Genomic DNA, 26,069 nt, shown 5'->3' with positions numbered 1-26,069 from the left:
CATAATTACAAAAGACAATAATCCGTACATGCAGCGCTAAATATGATGGACATGTGATACTCAACTCACAACATACAAAATGTGATCTTCATTATTAGATATATCAAAACTTAATGTTAAATAATTATATTTAACGCAAATTAGTACATAAATAAGATATGGATTTCTAATTACAAAAAAAACTTCATAATTGTGCAACAACGATGGACACTGTAGAGCATATCACTATCGTAAAAATGCGCTTAATATACACTAACAGAGAGTATATTATATATTATATATTCGCTAACAGAGTATCCCGCGATTGTACGTGAGACTTTAGCTAAAAAACAAATAGCAGCGGCTCATTAGCGGTAAAGATCATTCATGTATTCACTTGATTTAGCTTCTTACGACTACGATTTTCAAAACGCAAAATTCTACTAACAGGGACTCGTTACGATGACGACTGAGTCATCCAAACAGCCGTGACGAGGATTCTCGAGGCGATTCCTCGTAATTAGACCTCCGGAAATTTATTCATGCATTAGCTGAGCGTGCGCAATCCGAAGAAGTATACTTTGAACAAAACGAACAATTTTTACATATATGGTATACGATCAGTGTCCGAATTAATATAGTGTCAATCCCGTTATTTTTCAGACATATTGTGTACATTTTACTTATTTTTTAGATATAAATATCCACATAAAAGTTACAACATAATTGCAATAAATTTATCCAATCATCAATAGCACAAGCGTATTTTATTTAATATATTTATCAAAAATCTCATTCGCAAAGTTATGACAAAAAATTCGTCCATTGACGAATCTGAAAAAGAGATCTAAAAACTACATCTAGTCTTATCTCATTTCATCTATCTCTCAATTGAGATATATAAAAAATAGCTTCATTATTTAATCATTATTTAATTAGACAAAAAAAACGCTTTGGTGCTATTGTCAAAAATATTTGCAATTAATACATTCTCAATAAGTCTAAAAATTTTATCGCCAATTTTACACTAATTGTATGTATAAAAAGTTAAAAGTAGTGTTAAAAAAATATAAATACAGAATTTGTATAACAATATAATATTGATTAAACCGTGATGTTATGCAGTAATCCATTATATATAGTTGAAAATACAATAATGTCCGCTGAGTTAGTTTATTTCAGCAATATAGCAAAGCCGCATCCACTTTGATATTCAATTTATAAACGTACAAGTTACACATGTAATCGATTTAACTTGCAGATTCCTCGTTAATATCTCCCAAGTGATAATATAAATATTTTATTCTACAAATTTTTTAAAATAAAGATTGATTCATGAAAGTGTTTAAAGAAACGTAAAATTCTGCTGATGATTTTCTGAAAGAATATATCTGTTTACACTTTAATGTTCATCATCAAACGAGAAATATAAGTATTTCATTAGTTTATGAATGTGTGAAAAAAATGAGAAAGTTTCAAAGATAATTTTATTACATGTGTATGTGTGTGTATATATATATAAAATTATAAAAAGTAGAAAGAAAAGAGAGAGAGAGAATCCGATAATGTTGCATGTAACGTCACTTAAAAAAACACTGTTTCATTTATTTGCGTTTTATTACGACAATGTATGCCGAACGGCATAACATTGAGTATTTCACTTTATTCGACAGGCATACATAACACATACACACCTTTGATTCGATTGACAACGAACATACTTCTTGAAATATAACCGCTGACGTCTCCCATACATTCCGTTAACATTCTTATGAATAACACACTGCAAAACTATACATAGTGCCTTAATTTATATATAATATACACTCTTTGTTATTTATTTTTAATATTATGAGAACATTAGAATATTTGATGTATCAATTGCACGTAACATTATGACTGGTCTATGATATTATACAGGATTATACACAATTGTGTGTATTGTTGTACTACACATTCCCAATGCTACGAGGATTAGACAGATTCAATATTACGAAGTAAAAATCGAAGAGAAAAGTTTACACGTGTGACAATCTGTATGTACGCCAGTCTTATCTAGCACAAAATTTATTATTAGTTTAAAGAAGAGCTAACAATGAAAGGCGGAGAAAGAGTTGACACTGTGTATGTTAATGATGTGTTGCATACGTTTTGCAATGTTTATTAATTTTGAGTACGATATAATCAAATTGCCATCGATCAATATAAAGAGCCAGATCAATCTAATAGCAATATAGCTTTGTCAGTATGACATATAACTTTGGTGTAGCTTAACAATACAATTTGCAAGTAGAAAATATTATGTTTGGAAAAAGAATTTCTTCAATGTATATCTTACAGAATATATCTTAACATCACACGAGTTATCATGTAACTCTTTCATTTCCTATATGCATAATACATACGCAATACACGCTATATTAGTGCATAATCATAAATTCGCCGTCTCTGTATTCAACGCAAGTATTAGTTTACAATATTTGTATAACCTATACTCAATAAATATGTTGTAGTTTTGATATAAATAAGTGAACCAGTAAGGCGTTACTTCAAAAGAAGAAAAACGTGTGTTTTATATTACAAAGCACACATTATGCATGCTACACATGCATTATGCTATGATTAAATAATTCTTATTCACTAAATCAGTGCAACAATGATACATATGTTATACAGGATGACTCATTATAGTCTAATAATAAATTTATCTTTGAAAGTATTTCAGATAAGGAAAAGTAATCATTATGAAATGGGTGTCAGATCGACAAAAACGTAGAATTAGAAAGATTTGGAAAGAGGAAATAAATAAAGGAATAAGTACTAGAGATCTCAGAAAAAGATAGTGGACAGATAGAAAAGTTGTGAAGTTAGACATCGGACAACGTCGTCGAACGCGTTGCACCGATATGTATATGTATACATATGTAAAAATAGCACATAGGATTAAATTGTTTCAAGAAGAAGATGGTGCATGTATTTGTGTTAAAGATAAATAACGTTTCGAATATTTTAACTCGGTTGTTTTAATCAAATTGTATATTTTTTAACGTAAATCAATTCTTCTCATTATTCTGAATACAAAAGTATTAGAATAAGGTATTTGAAAAGTGAATAGTTCGGAACATATCTCGATTTCTTTGTAGCATTTTATTCGACATTCGTTATTAAATTGAATTAAACAAAATTTAACGTGAATATTACTTGAGAGATTATCGCAAACACAATCTAAAAATAAGTAAATAAACAGACTATCGTTCAATGATAATAATTAATCTTACTGTAATGCCAATACTATCTTTAGCAAAATGATTGATTATTTTCCAATAGAATTAGTGTACATGATCATTATGCTTAAACAATCTAACAATAATAATTATGTAGTAGCAAAGTTTTATGAGAAAATTCAAGCTCTAAAGCTCTAGCTGCTTTTTATCTAAATAATTTCCTTATTCCAATAATGAGAAGAATCGATTTAAAAAATATATATATAATTGACGTTCAAAAATATACAATTTTATTTAATGAATGTTGATTATACTTTCAAAGATAAATTCATTCATAGATTATAATAAGTCACCCTATATATAAAATCAACTTTCTTGTTCATGTAATATAATATAAATGCATTGTAGACATGTTTGCAAGTACCCCAAAAAAACATTGAAAGTATTCTATATGATAACAATGCGCTAAATCTTTATTGATAACATGTATAGTTGACGTTCGCTATAAGATGAAATATGTTTATTACATATATCGAATTCTAGGCATGATACTAACATTAGGAGCTCTGTTCTATTTTTTTAGTACTTAGACAGAATTGGAAGATTAAATTAAATTCTCCATGAATTTTTCTTAAGCAGAATGTACAATTTTAGGTAGATTATCAACAAATTATAATAAATTAGAAATAACTAGAAAGTCTATTTGAGAAAAATTAGCTAAAATTAATATTGGTTGTCAGTTCTACTAGCTGGCCGTTCAATAAACAAACTGTTAGCAGTCAACTTAACTTATATTGATATTAGATTCAAGCACAATTACAGTATTGATAATCTGTTAATAGCAGTTAGCCATCAAGTTTCGTTGATAAACTTTAAAGATAGATTTTTGCTAGAATCTCGCAATAACTTGCGAATAATATTTAAACAAAATTTGTGAGACAGGAAATATATATATCGCATTATACTTACTATCATTAGTCTCTCATCTCATAAGTTACTGCAATGTACATCTCTAAGCTATCAACTGCAGTCAAACTGGAAATATACTTGCAAAGTTCTTCTGGGGTCTCATGTATTACTACTTTTTGCCACTAAAAAATTTCTTGTACTATCATAATATAATTTTAAAAATTGTATATATAAGTTAATATGTCATGCCTTATATTACAGATGGTCACGATGCAGAGAAAAACTGCTGAAGCCGTTGCACAGTTCTACGATCTAATGCACACAGATCAAAATCGAATGTCTTCTTGGTGATCTCGTATTGACCAGTCTCCGCAATTACTTGCACAACTCTCTGCAACTCTTGATTATCTTGTAACGTCATTATTTTTTGTTGCAAATCTTTGAGCTGAGATACATAATCCTCGGAAAGCAGCGGTGGTTCACTGATCTCCGCATCAGTACTATTCGTTGAATCCGGAGCCACTTGTTCAGCATCGGTTTCAATGTCTTTATCGTTTATCACTTGTTCCATCAAATCAACACAATTCTCCTTCTCTTTCTTAAATTCCTTCTTCACATCCTTTTCTGAATGGTGGAGCGAGTCGATGTCTATTGCAACTGGAGACTGGCTCGATGAAACCGGCTCTAAAGGTGGAGATGTTGAATGACCTCTGGCCTTTTCGCGTTTCGCCGAAACTTCGTTGTCTTCCTTGCTTCTCTTTCTCTTTCGACTTTCTCTCTCCTCACTTTTACTTCCTTTAGATTTGTCTCTTCTGCTACGATCACTCTTCTCCTTCTTCACTTCCACTGATATGCCAGGAGAAAGTGGCTTTGCTGTTTCTGCGAGTGTAATGGACAGTACGGCGTGTTCGGTTTCTTTTTTCACATTGATCGTAGGTTTACTTTCGGATAACGAATCATCGTCTATCGAAGGTGCCGAATCGCTACTGTCTCTTTCTGGAATCTCTGTTAAAAGGGACAATGAATTCCCACCTGATGCAGAGGACACGTGTAAGGATATGTTTGGTTTTTCCTTACTTCTATCCCTCTTTTCCTTTTTATCTCTATCTTTGCTATCTCTTTTATCTTTTTTATCTCTGTGTTTTTTATGCTTGTGTTTTTGCCTATCTTTGTCATTTTTACCATCCTTTATTTTTTCAGACTTCTCACTCTTTTCTAATTTTTCCACTTTGATTGTTTTGTCATCTTTCACTTTATCAATTTCTTTCGAAGGTTTTGGAGATTTTCTGCCATCTCTTGACGATGATTTGTATTCTTGAGGTTTCTCCTTATCTGACTTATCTATCTTATCTGCTTTTTCAGGTTTTTTCTCAATTATTTTTGTAACATCCTTAACATTAATTTTTTCTGCTTCTTTATATTTGTCTTTCCTTTCCTTGTCCCTATCGTCTTTGTGTTTCTTTTTATCCTTCTTTTTCTCAGACTTGGAGGAATCCACTTCACTCTTAGAATTATTTTTTGCCTTGTCCTTCTCTTTATTATCCTTTTCTTTTTCTAGTGCAATCTTTTTCACTTCCTTTTCCCTTGACTTAGGAGATAGAGGTCGCTTTATGGATGGTGGAGGAGTCGGTAGCTTCTTCGTAGCAACAGGTGAAACAGGTCTCTTGCTCCCAGGACTCAAATGACTTTTATTTCCAGGACTAGGTGGTCTCTTGGATTTTTCTTTATTTTTTAATTGATCCTTAGAACTGTCTCTAATCTTCTTGTCCTTCTTCTCATCTACCTTATCCTTTCTACTATCTTTATGAGGACTTTCTTTTGTTTTTATTAATTTCTCCACTTTATCTGATTTTTCAGTAACAGCTAAAGGTTTAGGAACAGAAGTTTTATCAGACTGACTTGCCTTTTTACTGTCTGGTGATATTTTTGTAGGTGCCGTTTTTATAGGAGGGCCAAACAAGTCACAAAACGAATTAGAAGTTTTAGATTCAGCAACGCGATGTTTCTTACTCTCACTGCCATTTAATTTTGGTTTGCCAACCATTGTAGATGCTTTCGCATCATTCTTTTCTAATGAACCATCCCTGGTTGATACTACAACCTGAAATAATTATATATAATCAGAAATAATTATGTAATGTTTCAAAAATATATATATTTTTTTTTAAATTCTGCACTACATATTGCTACAATTGAAATTCTACACTATATATTGCTACAATTTTTTTTTTATTTAACAAATTCTTATGGACATTTATCACATAATATATTATAGGAGGCATGCTTTGATTTTGTAGCATAATAATCTTCAAAAGTTTAGTTATATTAAATTATACTTACAGCTCCACCTTTTAATAATTTCTTCCTAAACTCATCTGAAGGATTACGAATTATTTCTGTGTGACGTATGGAATTATTAATAGGGGGACCACTTTGCTGCAGATGAAGATCATATGATATTTGAAATTTCTTTGGTTCATCCTTGTTTTTCAGATAGATTTCAATTAGCAGCATAAAGCCGGCATAGCCAGATTCTTTTACAACAAACGGTGGTTCTTTTAATACTCTTTTAGGATTCCGAAATGTGTCATGTAAAAGGAATACAACTGAAAATATAAAGTTGCCATTGTATGAGAAATATTAAAACAATATTTGCAACATCTATTTTGTTTATAAAATCTAAAGTATGACAAAAATATTATGATTCCTTGTATTATCAAAGATAATATAATAAGCAATGTAAATAGAAAGAGAAAGAATGAAATATACAAGTTGTGTTACTTTCTTAAGAAGATATTAATAATACAATTGTAAAAGAAATTGATGCTCATATATTAATGGACAATATACCTTTTTCGATGTAATGATGTACGTCTGCATTATCCACTCCTCGTACAAAAACTTCCCAATCATGTGTATATCCTTCAGGAGTGGTGCGCATACGTAACATAGATGTGTGTCCACATTCCAATGTGATGCGTATTGCCATCCTCTTTTGCAAAAAATCTTAATCACCGTTTCACAAAGAAAATAATAAAGAATGGCTAATTCCACGAACAGACGCAGAGTTTTGTTACATTTTTAGTCATCTTCGGAAGAGACGCTCCGAGCAGTTATTGCGCGACCTCCAAATCAAGCGCGAATTGTATCTGGAAAAGTATTGTGATCCAGTTCAGACTATCGGGCAGTGACAACGTTTGTTTCCTGATTTTCGCGGCACGCAAAATTCAAGTGCATATCATTTGCTAGCACTTGTTCTGTATGAAAATGTTAACCGCCACGCAGAAACCGACGCTCTATCACGTGCGTAACTTACCAAGGATGTGTCGTTCGCAAAATTTCGCTTCAAATCTCTATTTTCTCGCGCAAAGTCGGACTCGATTATCAACAGGTACACCAACGAGATTCGTCGGCATCATCGACAATCTTCGTTCTCCCGTATTGCTCCCGTATGATCCTGTGTAAACCTTGTACCCCGTACCCCCGCGCTATAGCCGTCTAATAGAAATTGAAAACGCCATCTATCGGTGAACAATTAACCCTCTAAAGGCATACTCGCATGAACCAAACTGCATAAATATATTTACAAAACGTTAAAGACATGTTTATAGTAATTTGTATAGTCGTATAATTCATATGATAAATGACATATGTACATTATAAATCAAGTATTTATATATTTTTAGCATAATGGAAAAAGAAGAATCAAAAACTGACAATTTGTAATTGCATCTGCAACGGGCGATATAAAATAAATTTTTTTTATCGAATATTGTGATGTAGTATGAATCTTACATAAGAATTAATCGAATTTATTAGCGTTTTCGATTATACAGGATTTGAACGACCCAAGATTGGTTAATGACGTCATTGCAACCTCTCCACCAATGAAAGACTTGCATTTATAGTAAAATAGTGATTGATCAACCCTAGATCGTTCAAACCTCGTTTATTCGAAAACGCTATATAACAAAATTAAAAAGATAATCGATTCTTTGAAGAAAAAACAATCGAACATCGACTAATCGACTGACCATCGGCCATCCTTATTGCAAGATATAGGGCTTGTTCGTTTTAGCTACACTGGAGGCTTGTTCGTTTTAGCTGCACTGGGGCAGCTCTGGGTCTGCTCTAAACAAGATAATACAGGACAAACTATTTATCTGTCCTGTATTATCCTGTGTAGAGCAGACCCAGAGCAGCCCCAGTGTAGCTAAAACGAACAAACCCTGGGGCTGCTCTGGGTCTGCTCTACACAGGATAATACAGGACAGATAAATAGTTTGTCCTGTATTATCTTGTTTAGAGCAGACCCAGAGCTACCCCAGTGCAGCTAAAACGAACAAGCCCATAGAATGAAGTGATGGAAGTGGTTCCGCCATATTCCTGTCATTATTTTCTTCCAGCTCATTGCACAATTCCATCGCTCGATCTGCCTTAACTTGCTATTGTTGCACGAGATCTTATTTTATTTTTTTTATTTTTTTGTATCTATATATCTTAGTCCGTGTAATAGCCACTTTATCGCCTCTCTATTGTCTGTCCTTTATCTTGCTCACTATCGTCTATCTCTAATTCATATTTGTCCCAAAAATTCCTGACATTTTCTACAAATTTTTCACATTTTATCTCTGTTATACTGCTATTATCATCCTTTGTTCTTTTTAATTCTCCATTCTTTGTATTATCTAAAGACCCATCATTAAGTGCCTCGTCTTCGTTTCCGTTTATGTTTTTCCCCAACTTATATTAAGCTCGCAGAGGCGAGAAATTCGCCTTGCTCGCTTTTGTCTTACCAAACTAATATTTTTTGATAGGGTTAGTCTAAAAGGTGCGCTCTTCTAATTATCTTCGTCGGACTTTTTTCCCTATAATTATAACTTTCATATAAATCAGCATAAAAAATTATCGTCTATCACCAGTAATGACCACACTCTACTTCTCCAATATATTTGTACACGGCAACAATCATTTAATTTTTGGCAGTTTAATTTTTGACGTTTGACAGATTTGGCACCCGTTCACATCTGATTCCTTGGAGATACTCCGGGAAGTTTACTGTTACCGTCTGTACTTGTTTTGGCTCATTGTTTTTTATTTCTACCGCAATATGTCGGAGAGGCATTAGTGTACAGCAATTTCTCAAGCCATGCAGCTCTCAAAAAACTGTATACGTAATGGTCTTCAATAGTAAATTATATTTACGGTACTGTGTGATTGAAAAAAAAAATATATATAAATCAATATCAATCAATACTGAATTAATTATATGAGAGTTATAAGTGGAAGTTTTTGTAAAATGTCAGATTATACGAAATGCTTGGTTTGTTATACATTTTTATGGTCGCTTGACGCTCGGAAGGTATCTTTCGAATGTGACAGTGTACCGTTCCTTCAAATTTGACGAATTTTTTACGAAATGTTATAAGCGCTGTAGCAATGAACTTTTGCTCCTGTGAAGCTTCATAAATGTTAGAAACAGGATATCCAAAGACTGATGTCTCATTTACTAATTAGAATTGCCAATTGATATCGATGAACTAAGGTTTCTCGGTATTAATTCGATAGTGTTAGCCCATCCCACTCACCTCGTTAGAATGGAGGTAAGGTTTATTTTAATAAACAGGTTAGATGTATATATGATCGTTCATGAATAATTAATAAATAATAACATATAAATTAGCATGACGATTAAAACAGCTAGACGCTTTATAGTAAAAAACATTTAAAATTAATTTAATATCAGTTCAAAATTGATTTTTTTAAAATAAAGTATCTTAACTATCTTCTTATTCACTCTAAAACTGATATTCTTCGAGATCAATTGGTTGAAATATAATGTTTGTCATTTATAGCCAGCCGACAAAGTTCCTTTGCCATTAGAACCCATAAAATCAAATCAAGTTGAGGATAGACGCTTATGGGTAGGCAATTTAGATTTAAGAATTAATGAGTAAGTATTTACGCAATTGTAATCTCTTTTTATAGAACTTTTATTTTATCTTTATTTTTGTATATCTTTTTGGTAAAGTCAGTATCTTAAAAGAATACTTTTAAAAATAACATATTGATTCTAATAAATGGAATAGTTTATTAATTTATGTTAGAAAATTTATAAAAAAATTAACTCTTTTTCTCTCTTTGTCAACTGGTACCAACTCCTCAAACTTGTCCAAAAATATGGCACAATCGAAAAGTTCGACCTGTTATTTCATCGATCTGGACCTCAAGCTGGTCAACCAAGAGGATATGCATTTGTTACCTACAAAACAATTCAAGATGCCAAAATAGCAAAAGATGCTTTACATAACTTAAAAGTTGGAGCTAAGAATATTATTGTGAGATGGGCACACAGTGTTACTGAGGTATAATATATTTATAACTATCTAAATTTTCTGTAAACAGAGTATCTATAATACAGTGCATTATGCAATATTTTGTAAAACATTAAACTTTTATCATTTTTATTAATATTTAATTTTTAACATATTATTTTAAGCATTTTATTTTAATACCAAACATAAAAAATAAAATAATTTTTTATTTAGTCGGAAATGGATAAACCAAAGCCAAAAATAGATATTCCTGCCTTAGCTGGTGCAAAGAAGGAAGATAAGAAGATAAGGTAATAACTTTGTATTTTTTAAAAATAAATAACAAAAATGTTTAATTGTAATCTATATGAAAACCATTTGTTTGCAGCCGTGAAACAGCGATTCAAGCAATTGAAGCGAAACTTAAATTGATGAAAGAATCAGAAGAGGAGTTTGAGCTGAACAAACCATTGGAAGGATCGCCAGTTATACATCTCTATCAAAAAGCAGAAAATCAAAAACCGTCCACTTCAACACGTTATAATCGTGGAAGTTATCACCATCATAATAAACCATACAGTCGTCATAAATTAAGAAGATAATTCGTATATCTACGTGTATTTTTTTCTTTATTTTATTTAACAAACAATAGCTTATTTTATCATATCTATTTCATGATTACATAATATTTATATTATTTATAAATAATCTATATTTTTTTATATATTGTCCATTAAACGTTCCGTTCTACTGTATTCAAAAATATATTTTGTGCTGTAATGCTCATATGTTCATAAGCGATGAAAATGATAAATTATAATTTTTTAATTGCAGACAGGTAAATACACTGATTCCTATATAAACGAACAAATACATGAAATGTATTAGAGCCCCGAATATGTTAAGTTAGCCGTAATGTAGTGCTTAATATATATCTACTGACGTGTGTATTTTCATAAAATATGGAAGTCTCTTTTGTAATAAAAACATGTACGACATGCTTTGTAACAAATCTTTAAGTATGCAAATTATTTCCACTGTTCATATTTGACAAGAATACAAATGTACGCGTAACAAATGGGATTCTAATATCTCTACAAGAACTCTTAATAATTAAGTTTGCATATTCTTTATTCTGTAGTCTTTCACATATGAATTTTACACGCATGTGACCTGTCAAAGGCACTACGTTTGGACATGATACTTGTCCTGAGACATGACATATGTAAGCAGCTCCACAACCCACTCCAAAGTTTGTTGGATTGTTCTTTTCTTTAACAGCAGCTTCTTTGATTAATATTTCTTTTGGCTTTTCTGCTATTCTTATAAGATGCTGGAATATATTGTCGTTAGATTTGCTATCTACATTGATCAACACTGTCTTTCCATCTTCTGTAAAAAATATTTTTTTTCTCATTGTATAGCATGCCTCAAATTAATATAACTATCATTCTCATCATACATTAATTTTATTTAATATGATATTCAATCCTTAACTACCATAATAACATTTTATGAACGGTAATGGTCAGTGGCGTAGCCAGGGGGGGGGGCTGTGGGGGCTGCAGCCCCCCCCGAAATTCTTAATAATTTTAATAATTTCATAGCTGATCACAAAAGTGAATTTCTGTCATATATGCTGTTTCACGCATTTAATATGCTTCACTCAGAAACGTATGCCTCGCTTTCCTTCGTAGTCCAGTCGTCAAAATCTTTTACTACCTTTACAGTTCATCGAGTTTATATTTTTTCCGACTTATTTTATTATAGTTTAATATAGTTTCCGACTATTATTTATTATAGTTATTTTATTTCCGTGGAAATAAAATCTAATATTTTTATACAATAAAGATCCGACAATGACTTTTGCCCAATTTGCACACACTACTGCAAATATTAACAACTTTAGCGATTTCTACAGCAACAGTCAAACGCAGCTTCTCAACATTAAAAAGATTAAAAACCTATTTAAGAAATAGTACTGGACAAACGAGACTTACTGGTCTTGCTTTAATGAGCATTCATCGGGAACTACATGTCGATGATGACATTTTGCTTAATAAATTTTTAACTAAAAAGAATCGTCGAATACAATTATAGATTGTAATAACATTAACTTCACACGAGTATAATATATAAAAATTGGCATTCTACGTTTAAATTTTTTTGTTAAATGTTAAAAATTTCAATGTTAAAAAACATTCACAGTTCTATTACAATTTTGTTTTAATTTAAATATAAAATTTGGTTTTTAAAATCAAACTCAAATGAACAAAGTCGTGAGCATAGCATAAAAATTATATAAAAAAAAAAAATATATATATATATATATATATATATATAAATATAAAACAAAAAAAAGATAAAAATAATAAATAAAAAATAAAAAAAAATAAAATTACTCAAAAACAAAAAAAAGTAAAATGGAGCCAGAACCCATCACGTCCCCGTCGTTGGCTCTGGGTCGCGCTAAGTGTGGGTAATATACCGTGCAGATGTGTCTAATTAATAGTGATAATTTGTAACAAATTAAAGCTATAGCCCTCCCCAAAACTCTTTCCTAGCTACGCCACTGGTAATGGTGTTCACCTGAAATTTTAGCCAAGCTCAAAAATTTTAGCTCAAACCATTTGGTTTGAATCTTAGCTGAAAATGATTCTGTACCGAGAGAGAAAGAATCTAAGGGCTGATGCTTATTCTGTTTATCTCGGGTATTTGAGATATCCCCTCTATTCATGCTGCTTGCTTCTTGCATCTCAGCGTTATAAATCTGGCCACACTGATCTACAGTGTAAATTCTACACTCCGAAGATCTGGTGCTAAAAAACCTGCCTAAAGGAGGTATGTTGAAGAAATACTTCTAAAGATAAAAAAAATTTGATTTATATTTGTAATTGCATTGAACGTAAAAGTACGGCTTCCAAATTCTTCTGTGTGTGCCTCGTACAATTTTGTGTAATAAATCCAAATTGTCGAAACATTTAATAACGACTGCAGGTATATTAACACTTAATATTAATTTTAAATGCAATATTTATCTTTAAATTGTTTATTAAATATGTAATTATAATTATAAATTGAAATATGTGGTGTTTATAATTATAAGATTATGAATTGGTTGTTAGACATCTATCAGTACTTTATATTTTATATAGTGTAGAAAATCTTCAAAAGCTAACCTCTCATATAACCGTATACTTAATTTTTTATTAATATATCACTGGTTTTGCATCATACAAAGAATTTACTGTGATATTAATATACTTAGAAAGAAGAAAAAGCGAAATAAATTTGATCTCTGTTTACTTTTCTTTTTAAGTTATGGACTTGTCTTTTTTACTACGACTCTAACAGTTATATTGCTTGCAATAGATTAATACTGGTGATGGGAGAGAGAAATTGGAAAGATTGGAGACCTTTTGTATATGGAGGTTTAGCTTCAATTGTTGCAGAACTGTGTAAGTAAATAATTAAGAAAAATAATAGTTTTTGTATTACACAAAATAGTGCTTTGGATTACGAAATAGTGCTTTGGATAGAAAAAAAGGATAACTTTTATCTTATTTATTTTTTAGGTACTTTTCCTTTAGACACGACGAAAACACGCTTGCAAGTACAAGGCCAAAAGTATGATCAGAAGCTTGCGCGTTTAAGATATTCTGGTATGACTGATGCTTTGTTCCAAATTTCTAAACAAGAAGGAGTTAAAGGATTATATTCTGGGTGAGTGTTTTATTAAAAAGGTACTATATTATTTGACATCAGAGTCTAGCACTTGATAAAATCTTGAAATTATATAATCAAGTACTTTGACAGAAATTTTAACCAAAATATGAAGATAACAAAAATTTGAAGAAAATAAAAATTATATTAAAAATGTATATTAAAATTTATATGATTTTAAAGGTATTGAATTACTGAAAGATTGTAGTATTATTAATATTTAATTTATATGATTTAAAGATATATAAATTTATATAAGATATAAATTTACATGGTTTTAAAGATATTGAATTACTGAAAGATGATAATATTATTAACATTTAAAGATAATACTTCTTTTGAAGACTTGAATATATTCTCACTTTTTTAATGACATTGATTTTTTCATTATCTAGGATTAGTTCTGCTATTTTACGACAAGCAACATATGGAACTATAAAGTTTGGAACTTATTATTCTCTTAAAAAAGCTGTAACTGATGCATGGGCAACTGGTGATTTAGTAACAATAAATATTATTTGCGCAGCATTAGCTGGAGCTATGTCAAGTGCAATGGCTAATCCTACCGATGTAGTAAAAGTTCGTATGCAAGTCACTGGCAACGAAAAAAATATGTCATTGTTAACTTGCTTCCAAGATGTATATAGACATGAAGGTATCCGTGGACTTTGGAGGGTAATGAATACTCTTTAGTGGATTATCTTATCATATACAAGCTGTCCCAGAGATCACGTGTTTTGAAGCGAAAATCAGACAAACATCATAGATATACTAGAAACCAAACTAAGAGGTATCATTAGTCTGATATGTTGCAAACTATATAAGAAGTATAATTATTTCGTATATAGCAACTTTGAGACACAATTGTCAGTTTCTGAATTACATTACAAAAAATCTATACATATATGCAACGATATATAAGTAGCTATATCTACAGTTTTCTATTATCGTTATAATAATAAATTTTTGCTTACTTAATAAACTATTCGAAAGATTAAGGAAGGCTTATAAACGTGCAAATTCAATTTCTGCATTAAAGGGTTGACTGCAATTGTTAAAAAGTTACATTTATTGCAGTTTGTAATAAAAGAATATTTTAGTTTGAGGGAGAGAATATTTTAGTTTGTTAGCTACTATTTAAATTTTTTTCTTCCCAATGAATGGTTTTATCAATAACGGTTTCCTATAAAAATATGTATGTATAAAGATTAATTTTTTTTATTAATCTTTTTCGTTCTTCTCTGTAGGGTGTTGGACCGACCGCTCAACGAGCGGCTGTTATTGCGGCTGTAGAATTACCTATATATGACTATACTAAAAGTAAATGTATGAATGTATTAGGAGACAGCGTTAGTAATCATTTCGTGTAAGTTTTCCCTATTACTATACGTAAATATTCTATTCACAATATTTGGAACATTTGCATATTTACTGTCGCAACAAACTACTTTCAAATTTATGATAACTACTAAATTATTCCTTTTAACGAAAAATTTATGAAAAACCAAAGGTTTCATCATCAACATTTTTAAATTACACTCAGATTTATTAATGTACGTGTATTGTTTATTATAGTATTATAATTGTCAGTATTAATTAACCCTTATCCGGACAGGTAAAACTCATGTCTTCTAACAAAAAATACCATAAATTTACAGCATAAAAATATCTATAATAAAAAATGGAATATTTCCAATTTGATCAGTAAAATTACACTTTATAATGTGAGATAGCTTTAATAACACAAAATATATGACATCGCATAAAACAAAATTATTAAAAAACCCAAGCAATACTTATTGTAAAGTTTTCAGTGCAATATTACTGTGTATCTAAAAAGAAGAAACGCAATTGTCATGCAATATTTATAAAATATAAAGAGTAAGAAGATACTCAAAAATTATTTTGGGAGCGTGCATATAAAACGTTTTTAATAATCTTCATTAAAAATAAAAAATTATATTACATTTAATACATGTCTCCAAATTATGCAACAAGAGTTGTGTGTTTGTTATGAAGTGTGATTTTTTGAATGTACTTAGAAATTGCTTATCTTTTAAGCATAGATGTGATTTGTCTCCGTTTTAATTTTTTAGATTTTAACATTATACATTTTAACGATTAAATTTCCATTTTTATTAGAATTTTATTAACCACATAATTTGGATATACGTCTGCAATTCATAAAGCTTACATAGAAATCTTTTATATATGGTACACGGTTATAACACATATCTAATAACATACATTTTAGTTGATGTATAAATTATCGGAGATTATATTCGAGAAATTAAAATGTTAACTTTTTAATTTAATCTTTCATATTGACAATATCAAGCTGAATGAATTAGAATACGCTTGGGATAAATTGAAGAATAAAAAATTTTTATCTATCTATATCAACGTATTTCTCGAAATATATTTCAAATTATTCAAATATTCAAATTTTCAAACATCAAACATTGAAACATTTCAAATTAATGTTCAGTTACACCCAACTCAATTGATGATATATTTCTATTATGAGAACAACCACCAGTTTAATTAGACTTCTACTGCCTGTGATTCAGAGATTTGCGCGATTTTCGAAGTTTGTATTTCGAATGTTGCGTGCATTGCGAGGAAGGAGTAAAACTCTCCTAAAATTGAAACGTTTTATTTCCAGGTCCTTTGACATTGTCATGCATATGGACACATGCGATAGACGGCTTTTGAGATGACTAGAGAGGCTTGACACGGACGCTGTGTTCAGCACTCTGTGTCTAGTACAAGAATTGTTAAGACAATTGTCCAGATGATTATACATGTTAATCTACTTCATAAAGGCTTTTTGGTTAGCATTTATGCATCTTAGAACATTGGGAATTCTAAGTTACTAACTATATACGCCGCATAACTTTCTAACTTTCCTGCTGTAGACAAACTTCTGTTTTGTCTATACCTTTATTTCTGTTTGTATCTGGAAATGTACTTGATGCTTCTGCTCTATCGAATTATTGACCATTATCGCAGACATAATGTTATACATTTTTTAACTTTCTATAATGCCTGGATAAGGGTTAATTTTGCTCCCCATCGTATAAATCTGATATATTATAGTCTAAAATCTTGAAATAAATCAGATGTTAATGCTAAAAGAGCCAACAAATTTAAAATAAGTAAATGTTTATAATTAAACAAGTGTAATAAGAAGAATGTAACTCTTGAATATTATGTGGAAGAGAGGGAGAATAAGCTTATAAACTTTGAATGTGTCTCAATGATGTTATATTTTTTAGATCGAGTTTTATAGCTAGTATGGGAAGTGCTGTAGCTTCAACGCCTATAGACGTCATTCGCGTAAGTAGATATGTTTGTATAACGTGATTAATTTTTTTTTTCTTTAACTATGTCCTTTTCTTTCTTTAGACGCGGCTGATGAATCAAAGGAGAGTGTACATCATTGGCAGTAAGACTCCGTCACACATTTACAATGGCAGTATCGATTGTTTGCTTCAGGTATATGACTTTAATTATAAAAAATTTATATTTTGCAAGCTTGCATATATGTTTGTTTCGTTTTTAATCAGTTTAGGGTTTGTTTCTTACATAATAGATCGCGATATAAATTTATATTCCAATTTGATATGAATAATATATGACTTGTATTATATTAATCTTTAATTATTCTTTAAGAAAGAATTTTTATGTTTCATGTAGACGATTAAGAATGAAGGGGTTCTAGCACTGTACAAAGGTTTTGTCCCGACGTGGTTTAGAATGGGACCATGGAATATTATATTCTTTATTACTTACGAGCAGTTAAAACAGTTAGGCCATTCGTGATATATCGGCGGATATCAAAATATTTATATTCTTCATCAGAATAAGATCTGAAGACACATTTCTCATCACCTATCGTTGTATTATGCATTTAGCATTATCTAGCATTGCTAATCTGAGTCGCGTACAATCTGCTGAGCAGAAAATTGACGTGTTTGCACTAGTTACCTTAATGCGATGTGAAATAAGTAACACACAAACAAAGCAAAGTATCTTTTCACGTTAATGTAATTGTAGAAATAGATGTAAGAGAAAAGAAGGAAATCGGATAAGTCCAAGAGCTTCCGAAGATATTAACTTCCACATATTTTTAGTTGGTATTAATATGTAGAAACTACAGTCTGATAAAAATTTATTTACCATTCTTTATATGTATGTTATTTTGATTATCTCAAAATTTTTACATATAAATTCGATCCTACGTTGAAAGTTATTAAATGTATCAATAGATGGATATTTTAACAAAGTATTAAAACGTCATATATAGAAATAAAAGTTTGCGATTTCTGTTTGATTTATCGGAATGTTTTGTACAATACTAGTCATTGTTGTCTACATATACAATATTGAATTATTTTTTCAATATTTTTACGTTTATTGTCATGTTTCTAGCATATGCTAGTCATTTTAAGATTCCTTTAAAATCTATGTCAAATATGGTTGAAAATTTCATTCTTATTGTTATCTTTATGTATAATGTTGATATTGTGACATAAAGTATTGAATTTAACATTAATTATAAACTTAAAATTATAATTTATGTTTATCGCGCTATGAGCAACGAACTCAAAATTTTAATTTCTCTCTGATGTAATAATTATGCGAAATAACGCATTACACATACAAATGTAACTTCATCTAATTTTATTATTCTTTACTCACTACCATCTTTACCGTGGCAGGACATTGGATTCACTCTGTATATAATAGTAAAAATTATGTATTTAATATTTATCAGTTTTAAGTTGATGTCTGTTTAAAATGATGTCTATTTTGCGATCATCACTCACAAATTGACAATTTTATATCGTACACAATGATATTACAGTAATTTATTGAAAAAATTATTTATTTTTTTGTTAATATAGGAAGACTGATGCATAGTTTAAAAATATTATTTCACAAAGGAAAGACGGATTGTAACATTACATATCACTACATGTGTAGAATACGTTACATAAATAACATTAGAATTTTAATGTTACTATGTGAAAGCTTGTGTTTCAACAAAGAAATATTAAAGCAGAGCTGCACAATTGGCCGACTGTAAACAATTCCATTGACGCTACTCATGAGAAGCGATCGTGAGGAGTTTGTTCAGTTGTCTCTAAGTATAATTTAGTTATGTTTTTCATTCTCTACCAACATTCTCTTAGCCCTTTTCTCGGCGCTTCTCGAAGAACGAGAAAGTGTGCAGCTCTGCATTAAAGATATATTCAATTATACTTTTCTTAAAATATAAGGAATGTATACTTATATCTTGCAAGGAAAAGAAAAAAAGACCTCGAAAGATATAAAATGTACAGTTTAAAAAGAAAGTCCTTTTATGCTTCTTTTCAATGAATTATACACATTTCAGAAATTTGTGATATAAGCTAGTGGATTCTATTATTTATACTATATACAAATTCTAATATCCTTTTATATATATATATATATATATGTATATGTACATATATATGTATATATATATATATATATATATATATATATATATATATATATATATAACACACAAGTAATAAAATATTGTTACTAGAAAAATGATAGCCCTGTATATCTTTTTCCATAAAATTTCCTTCATATGCTAACCGTGATCATTAATAATACTGTCTCATTAACTGCGGCATTCCCACACGATAACTTTTCTGTCTTTCCCGCCTGTTATTATCAAGTTAGCATCAGCGGACACAGCTAACGCACAAAGTGGCCCTGAAAAAAAAATGTACAGCATAATTAACAATAAATTTATTTTTGTTTTATAAAAAAAAACAAATAACTTAATAAAAGAAATTAATCAAACATAATATCTATAACTATCGTACAGTAAATTTCTAGATAAATATTATCGTAATAGCACAATTTACCATCGTGGCAATGTATTTGCGAAACAAACATAGCTCCCTGATGATTCCATATGTTAAGATTTCCATCAATGTCGCCTATCAGTAGGAACGTTCCCATCCACGTTAATGTCAATGGTACACTCTCTAAACTAACAGAATATATCTGTGTGCTCGTTCGAATGTCGATTATACTTAATATTTTGTCTTCTGCACATGATATCACACTGCTGCACTGTTTATCGAACGTTATTGCATTTATCCCACATGCATGGCCTGTAAGAATTAAAAATAATATTTGTTCCGTGCATTAAGTATTCATTTTCAATATAAGTATGATTGAAGGAACGTTTTTCGTTTATAGATACCAAAATTATAGAAACAAATTAACAGCTGATATAATTCTAGCCTGATGAATAATAAACGAGAAAAGATTATGTACATTAAAACTGCCTAGCATAACCATCTTTGGCAATTTGACATGATAAGCACTTTTTTTGTAATTATTTTAAATTTTACCGATGATCATGTGAAAGAAAATACTTGCCTTTGATGGTGGATTGTAAATTGTAACCATCCATATTCCACAAACATAATTCGCCATCTTCTGTACCGGATACCAACATAGTGTCATCACTATAATTCACATATTATTAATAGAAGTTAATCTTAAAATTATATTTCGTCACAATTATATACAATTATTTATATCTATTACGACCTACGATGACTTACCTCGATATATTAATGCAAGTTACTTTGGAATCATGATCTAATTGCGCGATAAAGCAGTCTGTAGGTTTAATTTTTGACCCGGAAGTGTATCCGTGCCAAACTTTTGCAGTGCAATCCCACGATCCAGATATAATGACTTGATATGTAGCGTTCCACGCTAAACACGACACCGCATCTTCATGCCCTTGCAAAACATCGATTACTCTGCCAAATTCAATATCATAAAATATCCTGTAAAGAATCATATCGTTACAATTTAGAAATACACTTAACTGTATCTGTTTCATATTATATACGAAATAAAATACGCGCGAATTTATTTTCCAAATTTATATGCATGTCAGAGTCACGAAAAATCAGAGATAATATTTAAGAGATAAAAATATTTTTACATCTCTATTGTAATTGTGCACAGAATTTGATTACTGTCATATTTACAAGGTATTGTCCCATGATCCTGCTACAAGAATATTACGTTCCGACGGTGTATAATACGATATACAAGACGATAGCGACAACGAGGATAAGGTAACGCTACGTGTCAATTTTCTCTCGCTTATATTATACAATTTAAGCATTCCATCCTGTCCTACTGATATGATTTCATTACTCGTTCTCATATTTTTTCGTACAATACTGCTGACGCAGTCTTTGTGCGCTTGAAACACTACTAACTCTGTGAAATTAAGTGATCTTTCTTTTACACATGCATTGCCTGGAAAATTAAAAACATTATTTAGTCTACGTCATATTGCGCTTGTGTAAAGACATGCGCGCGTGCGTGTGTGTAGCTGGAAAGAAAGAATATAAGACACTACACCTGAAGTCGTTGTTTCCAGCGATGTCAATAATGTTTCGCTGTGCAATAGATTTGGAGCTGATGTCAAACGATTCGGGTGAGGCAGGGTGAAAACTTGCTTTGGTATTTGACCAAATTCCATAATTTGCACCTCAAGCCCATGTCTGTCGTTTATATCTCGTATAGTGTCCAAGTCTACTGCTCCTTCGTAGCACAAATGGAAAAATACTGCAATAAGAACAAAAATATGTACATGATGTAGAAGCAGTCCTAATTTGTATATTTCAATTATGTCTTAGTTTTAATTTTATTTACTTTCGTGCTGTACGTATTGTAAAAATGTATACAAAAGAATCGAATTTTTACCGTTGTCAGCTTTTTCAGCTTCAATTCCTCTTTGTTTATATCCAAAAATTAAATCGATCCAATGATGAAGATTTTGAGAAACATAATCGCTCTCTAGGGCATTTTTTAATTGTTGTACAAAATCAGATGGATCTAAAGCATACACCAATTAAATATTGATTTACATCTGATATTAAATATTCATATTTTTGTGTTATATAATATTGATAACAAATATAAATGAACGTGAAATATCACCTTTCGCCCAAGGAGGAAGTTGCACATCACCTATCTTGGTGCCATCGTGTCGATAACCAAAGTCGATACCGTAACTGTTCACTAGAAAGTCACCACTATTGCTCGTATCATAAAACTCCGGTATTAGTTCTTTAAAGTCAGACATGTTCGCCAAAACATTCTTCCACACGTCGGCTATACTGTTAGGTGTTTTTGTTGGTAAAAGTGAAACATAAAATCGTTTCTGCACATTTGACAGAGTAATTATGCACTTTTATGATATTTGAAGCATTTCTTATATTATTTTTGCCTTTTCTTACGAAATAAATACGTAATCCATTTTTCTAGTTTTTTAGGAATGAAAAATTTTTCCGTTTCATGCATTGCTGTTACATTATCGTTGTTAGAAAACAAAAAAAAAGTATCAAAAAGATTTAAAAAAAAAAATATGTCATACCTGTTGAACATTCTGTCTGGGTGATCAAACCTTCCGTTTTGTAGACAGAGCATGTACTGAGGATATTTGCGTACTAAGTAGAACAGTACAAAACCTGGTGCACTGTAATGAGAACCATATAAAAACTTTGGATCAGACATTTCTGAATATCGTTCCTGCAACAAAATGGAAAATATGAAACAAAATTATTAACATTCAATATATTTCGCAAAAAATGCTAATACAAAACAGTAACATAAAAAATTAATTTTAAAAAATATTACAAATTTGAAGTCCATGTCAGAAAATAAAAAACTTTTATACAGATCGTTTTTCAGTTATATTAGCTTTTGTATTCGCAATTTTACAAAATGCAATAAAATTTTCTAAAATAATTTGTTTTTTTACAATATTGCTTCCTCTCATTATTTTATATATAATAATATTAAAGTAATTATCAAAAAATACATTTTTTCTAAATTGCATATTTTCCACAATATTAATGGTTTTTGTACTTTTCTATATTTTATACATATAATATACATACTTTTAACCTTTCCAGACGAATAGGATTTAATGCGCCAATAGGTTTTGAAAGATCTCTATAAACATTGGTATCCTTTAAATCTAATGTAGTGGAAGTATAATCTTGTATAATCCAAGGCAATACTGGGTACTGTGTTAAATCGTGAAATGTTCTGTCTGCCAAACTGAAACAATGTAATACAGATTAGATGCATTGTTTTATGTAATTTTTTCGTAAAATATAATTAATAATTAATTCCTAAGTTCAGGGTAAATCACCTGTTTACATATAAAATGTAATCGTAATTTGATAAATATCCATTTTGCCATCTCATTGTCATTTGATTTTGTGGTATAACTTCCAAAGAAACCACTGATTGTTGAAGTAAATTTTCATATAATTTGTCTCTGTCATCTTGATTTTGAAATGACAGAAAAAAATGTTCGACTTTATTATCCATTTGTCGTGTCCATTTAATTTCAAGACCCTGTAAGTAAATTATATAACTTTTTTATAATTAATATTTCATTAAAATATAGTATATTATAATAAAGCATTCAGTTACAAAATATATTTACCACTTGTCGCAATAGAAATCTCCTCTTTATAATATTTCGTATATCTTTCAGTTGAATCTTAAGGACAGGATGCTGAAAATCAACAGGTGTTATGAATAATAAAAATTCAAAATAAAATTCCAAATTTTTCTTCTCCATCATATAAAACTTCAATAAAAATTTTCTTTACAGCAATTATGTTCATGGAAATTATATTAATATAAGTGATAATTACCTGATCCATATTATTGTATGGCTGAAAATAAATTCTTGAGGTGGTCAGTAACACTCTGCCCGGATTTATTACAAGTGGCAATACTTTGTTCGCTTGCGTCTCTAAGACCACTTGCTCATACAAATCTTCGAGCCATGACGTGTCAAAAGACACGCGAGATTGTCTAGAGTGTACAATAGCCATAATCTTTAAAATAAAAAATGTAATTAGCGTAATTTTTAATGTAATTCTCTGCACTCTATAAAAACGTTTTGAAAAGTATATTACCATAGCATTTTGTTCCGCAGTTACTAAACTCGCTGCTCTATGCAATTGCAAAATTTGTGGAAGACAATTTTCTATTTTTGCATAATTAAAACAAAAGTGTAAAATACAATTATGATGTATAAATTTGTATGGTGCTAAAATATTTTTCTCTAGCATTTCCACATGTTGTTTACAATCCACTGACATCATATTACTGAAACAAATGTAAATAAATACACAATAATAATATTATCAAAATACAAAGACAGTTAGATAAAGACTAAGCTGTTTTCAATTTTTATAATATCTCCCTTTAAATTTTACATATCTTTCCTTATTTTCTGCATTTCTGAATATATTCAAATATATATATAAACTTACTTTGCTATATTGTTGCTTGATACACATTGCTCAATAGATGTAATTTCTTTAAATTGAATCTTGATTAGTGGTTGATTAATATCTTTATTTACAAATACCAAAGATTTTGAGCATAATTTTAATCTTCCATCCATCCATACTTTAGCTTCACAAGATGAACCATCTAACTTGCTCATCTGACCACTATAATCTTCAAAAAATATTTCTCCTGGCTCCAAAAGAAGCATTGTAAATCTATAACCATTTCATTGAATAATTAAATCTACTGCAATACTTTAATCGACCAGGAAAAATATATCAATTGATTAAAATTTGCAAAATTTATATTTTTTGTATAAAAAAACTTTATTTGAATATAGAAACAAAATATATTATACTAAGAATTATTGACATGTCATAGCATTTAAAGGTTAGGATTTTTTCCAATTGTAAACTACGATATATATGTTATAATATACATAAAAATAATACAAATATATAAAACAATACAATTAAACCGAATACATTTACATTGTGCAGAATTAAAACATTTTTCTGCTTACATTCAATAATTTATTTACAAAAAACTAACCTATAAATAATACTTAAAACAATATTTTTAATTTAATAAGATCTAACACTTTTTTTCATTTTTTCTCCTCCTTCAATCTTCATTAAATAGATTTCTGCAGCAAAAGCACCAATTTTACAAATTTAATCAAATTGAGGGAAAAAGTTTCTCTCTCTCTCTCTCTCTCTGCAACAGCTTTTCAAAATATATTAATATTCTACACACCTTTCTTTCTCCATGATTGTATAAATAAATAACTCATATATCAAACTTCATAATTAAAATATCAAACTGGATAGGCACAATATTGATAAGTGAAAATTATACTTATATGATAGCACATAATCACTTAATCCAATTCAGGAAGTGCAAATACTCTCTTCAAAAAGTAGGGGCTGGTTTCAGCGTCACCTATCTTTGGTCATCTTAGCAGAGAACTAAAATGGGTCAAGTGACGAATAGTAAGAAATTGCACTAATTTAAGGGGATGCTGGAGTTACCGGCCGGACATTATATTTTTTCGAACAAGAATATCTTTTTATTGGTTGCATAGAATTGTAAATCCTTTTGCAGGAGTAAAGTGTACACAAAAACGGAATTCGGGCTGCTCGACTTTATTTGGAAAAAAAAGAATTAATAACAAAATTTGTTTCTATTCATTAATTTCTGTTCTGCTCTTAGGATAACATATTGTATAGAGCTATCTATTTTCGTTTTTTATAAAAGTTTAACAGTTTTAAGACGCTGAATAAGAGCAGCCCGAATTGCGGACTGCAGAATAGAATGTTATGGAACCATTAAAATTGGGCTGAAAAGTCTAATGTAAAAAATATTCTTGTCCGACTATTTTTACATACGTGTGCGTCCAATATCGGTATAACAGATGAAAAAATAACAGAAGATTAGTTCCAAGATAATATCAGAGAAGCGCTATACAATAATATGCGAATATATACACGCACCACACATACGCATACACAATACATTC

At 30.1% G+C, this 26,069-nt stretch overlaps 4 protein-coding genes and 1 long non-coding RNA gene across 9 annotated transcripts; 2 read left to right on the top strand and 3 right to left on the bottom strand.

Annotated features, from left to right (window-relative positions):
- Positions 1 to 1,563: 1,563 nt before the first annotated feature.
- Positions 1,564 to 7,637, bottom strand: ear (ENL/AF9-related). The gene is made up of 4 exons (XM_012359353.2): positions 7,429 to 7,637; positions 6,963 to 7,261; positions 6,453 to 6,718; positions 1,564 to 6,213 (listed from the first exon to the last, which is right to left on the bottom strand). The coding sequence occupies exons 2-4, from the start codon at positions 7,099 to 7,101 to the stop codon at positions 4,378 to 4,380; spliced, it is 2,241 nt and encodes a 746-aa protein (XP_012214776.1). The 5' UTR covers positions 7,102 to 7,261; positions 7,429 to 7,637; the 3' UTR covers positions 1,564 to 4,377.
- A 1,618-nt stretch (positions 7,638 to 9,255) lies between these two features.
- Positions 9,256 to 11,438, top strand: LOC105667489 (probable RNA-binding protein 18). Its single transcript, XM_067347573.1, has 5 exons — positions 9,256 to 9,715; positions 9,968 to 10,068; positions 10,267 to 10,477; positions 10,661 to 10,737; positions 10,815 to 11,438. Exons 1-5 carry the CDS (start codon positions 9,710 to 9,712, stop codon positions 11,026 to 11,028), a joined length of 609 nt encoding a protein of 202 aa, XP_067203674.1. The 5' UTR covers positions 9,256 to 9,709; the 3' UTR covers positions 11,029 to 11,438.
- Positions 11,439 to 11,539: 101 nt separating this feature from the next.
- On the bottom strand, positions 11,540 to 12,772 carry LOC105667490 (uncharacterized). The gene is made up of 2 exons (XR_001099934.2): positions 11,927 to 12,772; positions 11,540 to 11,818 (listed from the first exon to the last, which is right to left on the bottom strand). It is a non-coding gene; the product is annotated as an uncharacterized lncRNA (long non-coding RNA).
- Positions 12,773 to 12,781: 9 nt separating this feature from the next.
- Bmcp (uncoupling protein Bmcp mitochondrial) lies at positions 12,782 to 19,706 on the top strand. 4 transcript variants are annotated; one of them, XM_012359367.2, is made up of 8 exons: positions 12,782 to 13,267; positions 13,799 to 13,884; positions 14,002 to 14,149; positions 14,545 to 14,824; positions 15,397 to 15,515; positions 17,428 to 17,488; positions 17,558 to 17,647; positions 17,849 to 19,706. In XM_012359367.2, the coding sequence occupies exons 2-8, from the start codon at positions 13,812 to 13,814 to the stop codon at positions 17,972 to 17,974; spliced, it is 897 nt and encodes a 298-aa protein (XP_012214790.1). In that variant the 5' UTR covers positions 12,782 to 13,267; positions 13,799 to 13,811; the 3' UTR covers positions 17,975 to 19,706. The 4 variants fall into 4 exon arrangements, with proteins under 4 accessions (XP_012214790.1, XP_012214792.1, XP_067203595.1 ...); XM_012359369.2 differs by having other exon boundaries at positions 13,746 to 13,884; XM_012359368.2 differs by lacking the exon at positions 12,782 to 13,267 and adding an exon at positions 13,274 to 13,423.
- LOC105667532 (protein FAN) lies at positions 19,646 to 25,464 on the bottom strand. 2 transcript variants are annotated; one of them, XM_067347286.1, is made up of 17 exons: positions 25,307 to 25,447; positions 25,103 to 25,196; positions 24,532 to 24,765; positions 24,172 to 24,364; positions 23,905 to 24,090; positions 23,691 to 23,762; positions 23,391 to 23,599; positions 23,134 to 23,296; positions 22,608 to 22,762; positions 22,172 to 22,350; positions 21,935 to 22,066; positions 21,590 to 21,796; positions 21,208 to 21,484; positions 20,770 to 21,000; positions 20,582 to 20,670; positions 20,059 to 20,310; positions 19,646 to 19,903 (listed from the first exon to the last, which is right to left on the bottom strand). In XM_067347286.1, exons 3-17 carry the CDS (start codon positions 24,756 to 24,758, stop codon positions 19,809 to 19,811), a joined length of 2,667 nt encoding a protein of 888 aa, XP_067203387.1. In that variant the 5' UTR covers positions 24,759 to 24,765; positions 25,103 to 25,196; positions 25,307 to 25,447; the 3' UTR covers positions 19,646 to 19,808. The 2 variants fall into 2 exon arrangements, with proteins under 2 accessions (XP_067203387.1, XP_012214793.1); XM_012359370.2 differs by lacking the exon at positions 25,103 to 25,196 and having other exon boundaries at positions 25,307 to 25,464.
- Positions 25,465 to 26,069: the final 605 nt, after the last annotated feature.

Source organism: Linepithema humile, chromosome 1 (genome assembly GCF_040581485.1).
Source record: "Linepithema humile isolate Giens D197 chromosome 1, Lhum_UNIL_v1.0, whole genome shotgun sequence".
In the NCBI taxonomy this organism is placed as follows: domain Eukaryota; kingdom Metazoa; phylum Arthropoda; class Insecta; order Hymenoptera; family Formicidae; genus Linepithema; species Linepithema humile.
Note: the sequence above shows the minus strand (reverse complement) of the source record. Positions and strands in the feature narration are given on the sequence as shown.

Excerpts from the sequence above, each read along its gene's own strand:
- ear (XM_012359353.2), bottom strand. The coding sequence starts at position 7,101 with ATGGCAATACGCATCACATTGGAATGTGGACACACATCTATGTTACGT. Across the intron at positions 6,719-6,962 it reads ACATCATTACATCGAAAAAG|TTGTATTCCTTTTACATGAC; the intron begins GTATATTGTCCA and ends TTATATTTTCAG. Across the intron at positions 6,214-6,452 it reads AATTATTAAAAGGTGGAGCT|GTTGTAGTATCAACCAGGGA; the intron begins GTAAGTATAATT and ends TAATTATTTCAG.
- LOC105667489 (XM_067347573.1), top strand. Across the intron at positions 10,069-10,266 it reads GATTTAAGAATTAATGAGTA|CCAACTCCTCAAACTTGTCC; the intron begins AGTATTTACGCA and ends TGTCAACTGGTA. Across the intron at positions 10,738-10,814 it reads AAGGAAGATAAGAAGATAAG|CCGTGAAACAGCGATTCAAG; the intron begins GTAATAACTTTG and ends ATTTGTTTGCAG.
- Bmcp (XM_012359367.2), top strand. The coding sequence starts at position 13,812 with ATGGGAGAGAGAAATTGGAAAGATTGGAGACCTTTTGTATATGGAGGT. Across the intron at positions 17,489-17,557 it reads CGCCTATAGACGTCATTCGC|ACGCGGCTGATGAATCAAAG; the intron begins GTAAGTAGATAT and ends TTCTTTCTTTAG. Across the intron at positions 17,648-17,848 it reads GTATCGATTGTTTGCTTCAG|ACGATTAAGAATGAAGGGGT; the intron begins GTATATGACTTT and ends TGTTTCATGTAG.
- LOC105667532 (XM_012359370.2), bottom strand. Across the intron at positions 21,001-21,207 it reads GGATCATGGGACAATACCTT|GATATTTTATGATATTGAAT; the intron begins GTAAATATGACA and ends GATTCTTTACAG. Across the intron at positions 20,671-20,769 it reads ACTTGCATTAATATATCGAG|TGATGACACTATGTTGGTAT; the intron begins GTAAGTCATCGT and ends TGTGAATTATAG.